General features: G+C 39.5%; 1 protein-coding gene across 5 annotated transcripts in view; it reads right to left on the bottom strand.

Moving 5' to 3' along the window:
• The window catches only part of LOC130917540 (von Willebrand factor A domain-containing protein 5A-like), a 41,169-nt gene extending 27,600 nt beyond the window's left edge, over window positions 1-13,569 (bottom strand). For 2 of the 5 annotated variants that reach the window (XM_057839061.1, XM_057839064.1), the window contains exons 1-9: window positions 13,224-13,564; window positions 8,576-8,657; window positions 5,653-5,855; window positions 5,361-5,583; window positions 1,341-1,507; window positions 1,141-1,255; window positions 910-1,058; window positions 665-753; window positions 422-566 (exon numbers count right to left, since the gene is read on the bottom strand). In XM_057839061.1, the coding sequence (XP_057695044.1) occupies window positions 422-566; window positions 665-753; window positions 910-1,058; window positions 1,141-1,255; window positions 1,341-1,507; window positions 5,361-5,583; window positions 5,653-5,855; window positions 8,576-8,618 (1,134 nt within the window). In that variant the 5' untranslated portion in view covers window positions 8,619-8,657; window positions 13,224-13,564. Of the gene's footprint in view, window positions 1-421; window positions 567-664; window positions 754-909; window positions 1,059-1,140; window positions 1,256-1,340; window positions 1,508-5,360; window positions 5,584-5,652; window positions 5,856-8,575; window positions 8,658-13,190 lie in introns of all 5 variants that reach the window. The other 3 variants (XM_057839065.1, XM_057839063.1, XM_057839062.1) reach the window with 3 other exon arrangements.
• Between the last annotated feature and the right edge of the window lie 324 nt (window positions 13,570-13,893).

The raw sequence follows: 13,893 nt of genomic DNA, 5'->3' as shown, positions 1-13,893 counted from the left end.
CAAATAGGCTAGACACATGACATGACAAAATGACGAGAACAGACTGCTGTAAATGAATGATCTAAAGCAGGGGTCTCCAACCCAGTCCTCAAGGCCCACTGTGGGTCCTGGTTTTTGTTCCGGCTGATCCAGCAGAGACAGTTGAACCAATGAGGCTTCTACTAAAACAAGCCACACCTGACTGCAATCAACTGATTGCACTTGTAAAACACCAGATTGGGGAAAAAGTGTTGTCATTTTGTTTGGTAAGAATGAAATCCTGCACCCACAGTGGGCCTTAGTGGAATAGGTTGGGGACCCCTGATCTAAAGGACCAAATATAATTAAGGTGACAAATGTAGGTCAGGACTGCTGACAATATTCTGGCAAGAAAGGGGGCCCTTACTGACTACTTTAAGCAATAAATAGAGGAGTGAATTACCTGTCGAGGTTGGCCAGGAATGCAGGGCTGGCTGTAAATATGATTGAGGGGCTTAAGTATCTCTGTTCCTCCCATGTCAGCCCGCATCTCCTCGACTTTCTTTTGAGCCTTTTCCAATGTGGTTTCATTGTACTCTATACTATTCCTGCCATCAAAATTCACAGTTCACATTCACATGTGCTGCAAGACCAAACAGGATACCGTATTAAAAGTTTATTGGACTGAAAAAGGCTAGATTCTTACTGGAAAATGGGTTCGAAGGATGAGCCGAAACTGTAAATGTTAAAATAGCAGCCCACTGGCAAACTCTTCAGAAGCAGCAAGAGAGTATCCTGCAGGGAATTGAGACATACAGAGTGAAGGAAACTGTAAAGGAGAAGCACAAATGAATGCTAACCATGTCACAACAGTACTATTTGGGAATGTTAAACCATGATCAGCATTTCCACTGCAGGCTGGCTTAGTTGTTTCACGAATATTCTGATTACCCTGGCGCTGCTGATCCGAGCACCATCCATACTTCCAGATCTGTCCAGTAAGAACACAAATTCTCCACTTGTGGTAATTGAAGACATGACTTCCTGGGAAAACTCAGGGTACACACTCAGCATCATTACTGGATCCCCAATTATTGTGCCTGAATCACAAATACGAAAGAAAAGGAGAATTTTAAGCATTAGAAAGCATGCAGACACATTCAATGAAAATTTGGAATTCACCAGGTGTTGCAAACGCTTTTCCTGCCTCCACCACAGCAGCTGGCTGGTGGGCATTCTTGTAGTATATAAACAGCTCAATATCCCTGTCAAACTTGTGTCCTGCAGCCAGTTTAACCTCAAATCCCCAAAACAAATACGACAACAATAAATAGCATGCTTCAGACGGGATAAAACGCAGAAGACAAGAGTGTTCAACATACAACCGCCTGGGTTTTCTCCTTGTTGAGGTACTGCAGAGGCTCCAGGGAACACTTGGAGTCCACTTTCAAAACCTCACGGGGAGAGGACACCCTGGCAGAGAAGGACAGACTGTACGGCACGAGAGAGGCGGGAACAGCCGTCACCTTGACGCCGTGACCTTCACTTCCTGGAAACATTGTTCATTCCATGAAAACATGTCATATGTTACAAAAACATACAAAACTACAAGTAGCTGTAATGTTATACCACTGTAAGCAATAAAGTCCCGTGGCACCTCTTCATACGAATTTAATTCGTTCCAGGACCTGAGTTGTAAGTCAAAATGGTCTTATGTTGAGCGGGATTTTCCCATAAGAATACATTATAAATAGATTAATACAATATAAATCGATGAATTCGTTCCGCAGCCCAAAAACCTACGCAACATCCTTAATGGGTTCTAATGTGGCGGTTGTGTTTTGCATGCTGTTCCTGAACTGACTGACAAGAGAGTAAGAGAGATACGTTAGAGATTTTACTTTCACTTTTCATGTTCTGTTGTTCTTGGCGTCGGCTACGGCGGACAGTGTTGTGTTGTGTTGCAAAAATTCTAAAATAAATGATTAAAAACCTGAGCGACTTTCTTGCCAATGTTACAATAGTAATAATTTTCGCCTTAACTCATCAAGAACGGAGGTTGAAGGAGGACCGTCGAGATCGAAGGCATATTCCATCATTTCCATCTTAATTTCAATGGTGAGCATCACCTTTTTCCTTTTTTTGCAATAGTCCAATCTGCTGAAAATTAATGCATGCATATTTAAGTTTTTCCATGTCTTGTTGAGTCAGAAGCCCCTTAATTCTGGTTATATTTTTTAGGTGGTAATAACCGGATTTAGTGACAGACTTTAGATGGCTATCCAATTTTAGGTCTGAGTCAATCATTACGCCAAGGTTTCTGACTTGATTTGTAGCTGTAAGTGACATTGTGCTAAGTTGCCTGCTTATCTTTGACCTTTCCTTTTTTGGCCCAAAAATGATCACCTCTGTCTTCTCCACATTTAACTGGAGAAAATTCTGGCACATCCATTCATTGATTTGATGAATGCATTTACTCAGGGAGACTAAGGGACTATAATCATGTGGGGACACAGAAATGTACAGTTGTGTGTCATCTGCCTAGGCATGATAGGAGATGTCATACTGTTCCATTATCTGAGCTAACGGAAGCATATATGGTAGATGTTAAATAAGAGTGGTCCAAGAATTGACCCTTGAGGGACTCCACACGTGAATTTGGTTCGTTCTGACTGATGGTTTCCGATTGACACAAAGAAATCCCTATTATGTAGATACGATGTGAACCACTGAAGAATAGTGTCAGTAAGCCCTACCCACTGTTCCAATCTGCTGAGTAGTATGTTGTGATCAACCGTGTTGAATGCGGCGCTGAGATCCAATAGTAACAGAACAGATGATTTGCCTGCATCGGTATTCCGACGAATATTATTTAGGACTTTGATAAGCACGGTCTCAGTGGTGTGTTGTGGCCGAAATCCAGACTGAAATGAGTTAAAAAGATTGTTTTGCATCAAAGTCTGGATCTGTTCGAACACAACCCTTTCGATAATTTTCCCCAGGAATGTCAGATTTGATATTGGCCTGTAATTGCTAATGGTTGAGGCATCCAGATTAGGTTTTTTTAGGAGAGGTTTTAATAGTGCAGTTTTTAAAGTCTGTGGAAACTCTCCTGTTTGGATAGAAATATGCAATGAAAAACAGTTTTGAAAAAGTTTGAAGGAAGGATGTCAAGGCAGCATGTTGTGGGCTTTAATTTTGACACAATTTCTGTTAAAGTGGCATAGTCCAAGAGGCTAAACTGTCCAAGATTGATGTGGGGGACATTTTGGTAGGCATTTAGTGTAACAGTTGTTAATCTGGAGTTGCAGGGAGTTACTGAGTGAACGAACGATCAATGGTTGATGGTGAGAGTTCAAATTTCTGAATATTCACTACCACAGCTGGCAAGAGACCCGATTTTTTTTTTTTTTTTTTTAAAGAATTTCATCTAGAAGCAGACAGAGAGGGTTGCAGTTGCAGTTGAGCGGTATGTCCATGGTATTAAACTTTACAGAGAGGAGACCATTATTCGTGGAAATGCTACCACTCGCAACTTAAAAACGAGAAACTAAACAGGCCGAATATATATCTAGCTATAAAGTTAGGCATGGACTTCATAATGATATTGACGGGATATGTTCCCCAGACACTGCGCCACGCCTTCAAGTAGGGGGCTGTCTCACACTCTGCCTCGCAGGGTCGCAGTTATTCTCAAACACATGCAGCGATCCTACGCCGGATTTAGGTTGAAAAAGTACGAAAACTGTACCGCATACAAACAGGAAGGATTGTCTCAGGAGTGATTTGTTCGAGGATTCAAAGTAATTATTATATTTTTCGTACCATGCATGCATTTTGAAACATTGTGAAAAAATAATCAATTGGAGAAATCAACCTCTATGGCACTGGCGTCATAATTCGCAATATTTACGTAAAATAAATGCTAACTGCCCGGTTTTTTGCTTTTAACCAAGAATTGAGACTGTTTTACATCTTTATAAAGAATTCAGGGATTCAAGCATTTATTCACAAGAATTTTTAGCGGAAAAAGCTCTTTGTGGTGATTAGGCGGCGCCACAGTGGCTTAAAGACTAGCAGCACATTTGACATATTTACAAAAAAATTAATGCTAACCGCCCGGTTCTTTGTTCTTTTAACAAAGAATCGAGACTGTTTTACGTCCATATCTACATTATAAAGAATTCGGGGATTTAAGCATTTATTCACAAGAATTTTTTAACGTAAAAAGCTTTTTGTCTGTGTTTCCACTCGGTTAGCTTTGACAGATAGACCCCCTATTAATCGGCCCCGTGTCCTGTCAATATATTATGATGTCTATGCGTTAGCTACTTAGTAATGTTATGTAATGTGTTCTGTCAGATTTTTCTCCCGAAGCTTTTGTGGCAATGAATAACCGGTCTTTTACATTCAGTTGGATTCTCAATATTATCCAGAGTTGCTAAATAAACAACTTACATAAACATACATGTGCAACATGAATACCGCGTAAATAAATGCACTCGAGTTGAGCCACATGCTAGGTGTGTGTGAAAAGAACTTTCCTTCGTGTGCGTCCTTCCGTTACCAAACGTAAGTACGTATTTCCTTCTTTATAGAAAGTTTGTGGTGTTTACTTTGTAATTTCAGTGCTGGGGTCTTGACAGCTTAGAGTTATATATTATTCTATTTGTGTAGTGACCGGCTAGTAAACAAGTAGGCAGTCAAACTTTAATAGGTATGTCTATGTTTCTATTAAATGCTATCTAAATTATTTTATTTATTTATTTATTTATTTTTTTACTAAGCGATCCTTAACTGACCTTTGAGCAAGCATGAGTGTCCTTGGTGAATGCCTTGACATTCAGCTGTTTATGTGGTCAACGAGAGACCTTTATCCATAGCTGGGTTTGGCGAGCTTTCTTTTAGGCATTGAAAAAGGCACGAGAAAGGATTCCTCTCCCAATCTTTTGGGGTAGCTGGTGTCGGAATTACAGGTACTCTACACTCAGCATTAAACCATCGGGTTTTAAAGTTAGAAAAAAGGTGTTTTACGTCACGACCCCACAGCACATTCCTGTGCAACTCTACGGTTGATGAACGAGTTTTCTGATTTGAGGGCGTGGTTTAGCGATAGGACACTTCTTTTAATCCCTGTCATTGAATGGTGATTTATTGGCTTTATGGGTGAAATGTCCTATGCTTTGCACTTGTACTTTCCATGCACTCTTATGATGTCCTGTGGTTCTGCCAATCCCTCTGTATGTCTGTTGGAACCAGCTGATTTGTTGAACCTTAAAATCCTAAAATGATGATCTTACCTTTTTGTTGCTTATCTACCTTAAAATGTACACGTTATGGTAACAAAAAAAAAAAAAAAAAAACATTGATGCTTAGAGAGTAAGTGCTGATTGTTGTCCTACCCTGAGGTTGGTAGCGAGGATTGAGTACTACAGGCAGACAAAATCTCAGGCCACTGTCAGCCTCCACAGCCAGCTCAGTGACATACTCCAGTCTGATGGAGGCGCTCTCTCCTGGAGGAAGACTACCGACATTCAGAGAGAAGATGTCTGGGCTCTGGTCACTCTCCTCCAGGAGGAAAGCCTGCTGACCGGAGCTGAGCGCATCGTCGTACTCTTCTCGAGCCTGGAGAGCACGACATGTGGTGTTCACATTGTCTTTTTGTACCTCGCTGAACTTTGGGATCCGACTCACCTCCTGTTTCTCTTTGACTTCAGCTACAATCTCAGTTTGTCCAATTTTGGCACTGAAATGGCACACGGCAGCATCCCCAGGTAGAGGGAAGACAAAAACGGCCTCGATGGCTTTGTCCTCCTTATTCTCGTAGTGCTGAGTGTAGACCACTACAGCCACGTGGTCTTTCACCTCCACTTCCACTTCAATGCCCTTTAAAGGAACTAACATACAAGTGGACGCCCCCATATGAAATCGCAGTCAGTTTGATTCATGCAGGCATTCTTTATGTACTTCCTTAATCAGATTACTTCCTCTTGCACCTCCAATTCCCCTGCCCTTTAAATATTTTTCCTTGATCTGTTTAACTACCTGCTCGAACAAAAGAAGTACAAGATCGGACCTGAAGACTGTATCATTGCATATTGAACCATGCCAATATTTAACTATGTTTGAGTGCTTTCCTATAACCTTGAACGACCACAATGTGCTACTATGGCTTATCAGAAACTGCTATGACTCACTCTCGTACCAGCCAGGACCAGGCTTTCAAGGTCTCAACTTGAGATGTTATCCTGGTGGAAAATCTCCAGGTTATGCTACAGTTAGTTTCGGTTTTGTTCTGTCAACAGTATAAAAAGACTTGCCTCGTATTGTTTCCTTGTACTTTTGCGAGATCACAGCCCTTGTCTGTATCAACATTTCAGTGACGTGCGGTCAGGGGAGGCAGGTGAGGCAGAGCCTCACCTGTCATCATGACAAAAAAATAATTATAGCATCAAATTTATATTAATATTTGTCCATTGCTCTTAATGTATGACTCATTTCAAACATTTTTTATAGTCAAAATCGCTGAATTTGCCCATTTCCTGTTCAAATAACGAAATGAAACGAGAGGTGCGGCAGCAACTAGGAAAGCCTCACCTATGATTGCGCAATCCATAACAAACTGGGTTGATACATGGAATTGGAGCATGCTGGTTGCCGTACATCTGCATGTCGCCATTATAATGTTTCCAGATACGTTTATTTGACCTGATTTTCCACAGTCTGGCTAATGTCTTTAACCCTTAAAGTTTAATGTTTGTTAGCGACATATTTAGTTTTGCTGATGGGAAATAAAACCGCAGTGAAAAGGCACAGGTTGCGGCAGATAGTACGCTGCCGCACAGAAAGGGGGCGAACGTGAGCCAACAGGTAATGGCGGCAGGCGAATCAAGTGTACTGCAGCGAGCCGTTTTGTATTGTTTACTACGTCGACATCGGACTCCCAAAATGGAAGAGGATTATACTGTATATCCAAACTTTAAAAATTCTCAAAACTGGACTTTCAGTCAAAAGTGGACCTGATTAACAGAGGAAGACCAACGCCGGAGCTAAAAGGTTTGCTTCAAACTACGGGACAGTCTAAGATAACTCGCTCTTTTCAAACGGAGTGGTACACCCGAAAAGACTGGCTGTGTGGCTGTCCTTCGAAAAACTGCCTTTACTGGTTCCCATGCCTTTTGTTCTCAACTTGTGCCAATGTCTGGACTAACACGGGATATTGTGACATGAAAAATTTACCACGAAGTCTCAGCAAACATGAGAGATCGTACACTCACATTCCTTTAAAAAAATTTGGAAGCTCAAGGATCGATTTGGCTTTGAACGAACAGCGGCGGCTCAACGTTAGCACCCACAAAGCTAAGGTAAAGGAGAACCGCGAGATTTTGAAACCTGCTTCTTAGCTAAGCAGGAGTTAGCATTTCGTGGTAACGATGAGAGGGCAAGCTCTACTAATCGTGGCAATTATGTCGAACTTTTATACGCTTTTGCTGAGAAAGATGAGAGGTTAGCTAGACATTTGGACACATCCACTGTGTTTTCTGGCTTGTCAAATAGAATACAGAACGATCTAATTGAAGCAATCGGTGATGTGATACAGTCGGAATAGGACCGATTCAGGACAACTTTCCTCCCTGGCGATCATCTCCATTGAGGCGGAGAGACTTTTAAAACTAAAGGAAAATAAGGAGGACTTTTACAACAAAGTAACTGAGGTTTTTGTGGCGAAGGGCAGGCGCATGGACTTCATCTACAAATAAAGGTAAGACCACAGTTTTCATTTTAATCTTAATATTTTAAAACTAAATTTTGGCCTTAAATAAAATATACTTTTTCTTTTCATGCTTTTTGTTGAGCAATCTGTATTAAATTGATTTAAGTATCAGATTCAAGTTTTAAAAACAACTGAATATTTCACAAAAGGTTAAAATTGAAATCTGTGGTTTTGTACACCACTCTGTACTCATTTATGTTGTATGAACTAAAAACTTGCGATGGAAATTCCAACACATGGAGAGTGTAGCGCAAATGCATGTTATTTTCTACCTTTACGTATCTGTAATATGTACCGTGTGTGTGTGTTTTGTGAAGAATGCTGATGAGATATGAAATAACCAGTAGTTAATTGAATAAGCTACCCATTTTGGTTATATATTTGTAAATCTGACACTTAAGGAGTCAGTGCCTCACCAACCACGAACCTCACCGCACGTCACTGCAACATTTGTACCCAGGATATCCTGTTTATAAAGCTTTAGAAGCAAACTTGTCCAGCTTCAGCCTCTCATTTACCAGAATTCTCACCACCCAATATTCAAAGAACACGCAAAGGACAAAGACATAGAATAGCGTCCTTCAACAGACCCGATGATCATTCGCCGTCTAAGTCTTGACCAGTATTTGTCTGCTTGTAGTATGATAAGCGAAACTCATGGATATTCTCATAACGAGTAAACGGTCAAACTCACATCGACGCTAATGAAGCCAAGTGGTACAGAAAATGGATGGACAATTAAATGTATGACTCTTTTGGAAACAAAGGCGAGTGTCAACGGTCAAGATCTTCACAAGTGACATTTACTGTAATGAACACCATTTGATTTGAACTGTTTTTTACCTCTCTCCTTGTTGGCAGTAAGCAGACCACAACTGACCACCATGATGACCAGCCAACAGATAATGTCTCAATATTACTTTTCCTGCACAAAAACAAAGAAACAGCACCATTAACAATTGTGTTACATGAATATCATGTTTCAGTGGTATGAAAAAGTGTCTGAAACTTTTGGAACTTTAACTCAGAGTCTGCTTCAACTAAAACCACCCAAACATTTATAGGTCTTCATATTTTAATGAGAATAGTATGCAAACAATGACAGAAAGGGGAAAAATAAGTAAGTGAACCCTCTGCCTAAGTAGATTTAAAGAGCAATTTAAACCAATTTTTACCAATCAGTTTGAGTCAAGTGTGTGCCCAATCACTGATGAGTGGTTTAAAGCTGCCCTGCCCTATAAAACGCACACCTGGTAAGAATTGTCTAGATGAGAAGCAATGTCTGATGTGCATCATGGCTCGGTCAAAAGAGCTGTCTAAAGACCTGCGATCAAGGATTGTTGATTTGCATAAAGCTTGAAAAGGATACAAAATCATCTCTAAAAGTCTGGATGTTCATCAATCAGTAGTCAGAGAAGTTGTGGACTGTTGAAACCAAAGTTGAATGGTTTGGGAGTAACACACAACGTCATGTGTGGAGGTAAAATGGAACAGCTTGCCAACATCAACACCTCATCCCCACCGTGAAGGATGGCGGAGGGAGCATCATGATTTGGAGCTGTTTTGCTGCCTCGGGGCCTGGATAACTTGCAATCGTTATTGGAAGACTGAATTCAAAAGTTTATCAGGATATTTTGCAGGAAAACCTGACACTGTCAGACAGTTGAAGGCAAGCTAAAAAGAGGATGGATGCTGCAACAAGACAATGATTCAAAACACAGAAGTAAACAAACTTCATAATGTTTTCAGAAGAATATAATACACGTTCTGGAGTGGCCAATTCACAGTCCAGACTTGAACCCATTGAGATGCTGTGGCATGACCTAAATACAGCGATAAATGCCAGACATCCCAGGAATCTGTCTGAACTACAGCAGTTTTGTAAAGAGGAATGGGCCAAGATTAGTCCTGATCAATGTGCCAGAGAGATCTGCAGCTCCAGGAAGCGTTGGGTTAAAGTTATTGCTGCCAAAGGGGCGGGGCACAAAATATTAAATGTGATGGTTTACTTACTTATTTTCCCCCCTTCTGTCATTATTTGCATACTATCCTCATTACAATATAAAAAACTACCCAAACAATTATAGGTTTAGTTAAAGCAGACACTGTTTTTTTCATCTGTGTGATTTTGACAAAGGTCAGATCACATTTGATTGGGATTTTATGCAGAAATGTGAGAAATTCCAAAAGGTTCAGATACTGCAAATGTACATAATGGTATACAAAATACCACAAAAATAGCATACCCGTTTAAAATTACTACATACTATATATTCTATACAGACGGGCAGTACGGTGTAGTTTCCACATCTGCATCATTTGAAACCACATCCAATGACGGTTCCTAGCAGGGTGAGGTTGGGCGGTCACCTGGGGCGGCAAATTGCTCAGGGCGCATGTACGCGACGTACACGCGAGTGATTGTCTACCTTTTTAATTGGCCCACTAGCATTGCAATGACGCCCTCCTGCAGGGGCGGGGTTTGGATCAGTAAACAGCAAGGGAATAGGTTTGCATGGGGACGGTTGGGACATAACACTACCAACTTTTCAGGATGCTCAAATTGTCCCCACCAAATTTTACGCAACCTTATTTGCGTTATATAATGACTTTAACTATATAGGTGATTTAGATTGTCTTCCCATGTTGTAAGGATAGAATTAACCCTACCATTGTTAAGTGAATTATAGTACTTTCAATATGTTCAGACGTATATTGACCCTTTTCATTTGCTGAATATGCTCGTCCATTTTCCCCCCCTCAAACGCAAGTTTGATTGGCTGATGACGTGACCATACCCCCTGCCCACACACACACACACACACACACACACAGGCGTTACAGGCGTTGTTCTGTCAAAATTTTCACCCTAATAATATTTTGTTCTCGAAGCTTTTGTGGTGGTGAATAAGCACTTTTTTACATTCAGTTAGACTCTCAAAGTTATCCAAAGGTGCTAAATAAACAAGTTACATTATAAACATACACGTGCAACATAAATATGGCATAAATAAATGCTTAAAGACACGGCGAAGACGTTAACAGTGAGAGAGCGGCGTGAAGTAGTAAATATTCCTTTCTTTATCGAAAGTTTGTAGTTTTTACTCTGGAACCGCTGCATTTGTGGCCATTTTTAACATTACGCGCATGCGCAGAACTGTTTATTTTATCATTTCATTTATTTGTCTCGTGTATGTTAATATTCATTCATTCATTCTCCATGCCGTTTTTCCTCACGTGTATGTTAATGTAATTATTATAATAATAAAATATAATTATATATTCTGGTAGTTTTCAAAATGTTTCTTTAGTAGTTTTGAAAACTTATTTTAAGCAAAAAGATTGTATATACTTTATTTTTTTATTGTTTGTCAGAAATGTTCTTAATTCAAGAAAATATGTTGTTCAAAACATTATTTAAGAGTTTTTTTTTTTTTTCGTGATTTAGGTGAAAAATTACCAACTTTTAGATGTACATCCTTAATAAGAATAAATACTGTTGTAATATTTACTTAAAACAAGTGGAAGAATGTGACACATCAATCTGATAACTCGCCTTTAACACTCAAAACAAAATGGAGAAAATTATTCGACTAGATTCAGGAAAAATGATCAGATAAAGACGTTATAAATTTGCCATGTGAAAGTTAGTACAGGTCAATACAGATTTATTTTTGCATTAATCATTTAGCCTATCAATTAATTAGGTTCATATTGGTGAGAAATGTAGCCATGACCCCCGTTCAGCCTATCTGTTTGGTCTTATTAATGTCCCGTCCCCAGCAAAAAGTGTACATGCAGGTTATGCTGTTATATCGTCCCTACCAATATTGAGACAAAACCTACGCCCTTGGCAGTGTCAGTCACTTAGAGTTGACATTGATTTTTAATGTGCAAAGAATTTTTTTTTTTCTCTTGAATATTTGACCTAGTTGTATAATGTATATGTATGCTTTCTGTTAAGAATTATTAAAGTCGTTTAATAGTTTAGCTGTTTAATTAATTTACTTTCTATTTAGAGCGGCACTTTTATTTTGGAAACTGCTCGCGCTTTTATTTCCAGTTCTGCATTTCCCTGTTCATGCGTCAGCGCCTTCAATGATGATGTGAGTGTGCCTTCTAAAGTGAATTAAAGGCGCTGCATATAGATTGTGCACATTCCTCACAATGCTAAGTGGAGGAATAGTTGTGTTAAATGTATTTTTGTGTTCATTTTTTAAAAATCGGTCACGTTCGTAATTTCGTAGTTGTTAGTTGTTTTTTTTATTGGCTATGAGTGTCAGCATCATATCAAACTAATTAATGTGAGTAGTGAAAGTAGTGGTTTGAAGGGAGATAGCGTGCAAATGTTCACTATTGTTGGTTTATAGTTTAAAATGTTGTTTAATGTTTAATAAGTGAAACATATTAAGGGGTCTGTGAATGTTGACTCTATGTCTGCAAGTTATTCAACAGATACTAAATGTCTGTACATGTATACACAACTGTACATGAGCCCCAAAAAGTATTTTATAGAACAGAAATAGCGAATAGGTTTGTATTTTAAAAAAAAAAAAAAAAAATTTAAGCATAATAAAGGAAGCATGCCAAACAGTACGCGAATTTAACAAAGTGCTACTAAGGGAGCACAAAGCCCAATAGAAAATAGAGTACAAAAAAACAAAATGATCAAAGTTGTTTGCACGAATATGAGGGCACACACAACGGTAAGCAAGGCAATCGCCCAACACGGCTGATAGACACAGGCGTCCTTAAATACAGTGCGCTCCTAATGGGTCACAAAGACAGTGTGCTCCTTAATGCGTCACAAAGATCAACTGAGAATTCAAACATTTCACAAAGAACAACTGTGAACAAAAACATGACAGCACATGTCACCTGTGCTCTCTAACCGGAGACCCTGTTGTGGTCAACACATCTGAGCCAACTAGTAACAAGTAGAATCTTCCACACTTTCTTAATAATAAATGTTGGTGGTGTTAAATTAATATTGTCTTGCACATTGTCATTTTTATGCACTTTCAACTAGTTTAATAGCATTAATAAATGTAACATTCTTAGCAAATACTGTGTATTTTGTGTGTGTGTTTTTTTGTTTGTTTTTTTGGCGGGGGGTCAAAGCATTTTTTCGCCCTGTAGCTTAGGAACGCCCTTGCACACATGGATTGGAATTGAACACCCAAACAGTTAGCCACAACATTAAACAATCTGTGATAAATGGCGAAGAATAGTTTGCCATACAAGCAGTATTAGTGAGTGTTTTGCCCTTTTTAAAGACCGTGCTCATTTTAGATTGTCATTCATTTTAACAGTATGAAGTGAAAATGATTATTATAACGCTTTAGATAACACAGTATAGCCACAGTGGAGATAAATGCGTCTTTACAAGATACGGAACGGTAAATAACTACAGAAAACGACATAAGAGTGATGTTCTGCGCACATAACACAGTCCTACCTTCTTTAGGCGGTGTGAAAAGTATTAACCTACCCTGGCAGTCCGAGTCAACCCTGAAAAGCAGAGCGAAAACGGCACGCCCACTCATCGATGATCATTCTGCCAAACCATTCAGAATATGTGGGATAACTTGTTCTCTATCTTTAGAATTGTCTCTTTTTTTCCAAGCACAACTAGGAGAATTTATGGACTTTCTCAGTTCCACTAGGTCCGACCTCATGTACCACTTTGAATCTGAGCGTGTAGACGGCGTGGCAATGCTGCGGGTTAATTCTCTTCTGTCAGTGCGGGCCAATGAGCATCAAAGTGATTGACATAGCTTGTGCCACCTATTTCACTCCCTGCAGGTACACAACAATTCAGTATTGATTTAAAAGCTATAAGATGAAGTTTGGACAAGTTTTTTTTTCTTTTCAACACAGGACTATTATAGTCACATGCAGGGCCGGCGCTAGCTATTTTGGTGCCCTAGGCATAAATGCCCCCCCCCCCATCCACCAATACAAGACAAAACATTCAGGGATTATACGGTGAAATATTGTTTTGAACCATGGTACAAACATTTTATAAATTTATTATAGTATTATGCAGGCCCATATTTAAAACCCAGATACATGAAAACTTTAATATTATACCTTTATAGACATGGACTGATAGGGCACTATATAAACATGCTGGACGTAATGTGGAAACAATGAATATG

This window comes from Corythoichthys intestinalis, chromosome 6 (genome assembly GCF_030265065.1).
Source record: "Corythoichthys intestinalis isolate RoL2023-P3 chromosome 6, ASM3026506v1, whole genome shotgun sequence".
In the NCBI taxonomy this organism is placed as follows: Eukaryota; Metazoa; Chordata; class Actinopteri; order Syngnathiformes; family Syngnathidae; genus Corythoichthys; species Corythoichthys intestinalis.
Note: the sequence above shows the minus strand (reverse complement) of the source record. Positions and strands in the feature narration are given on the sequence as shown.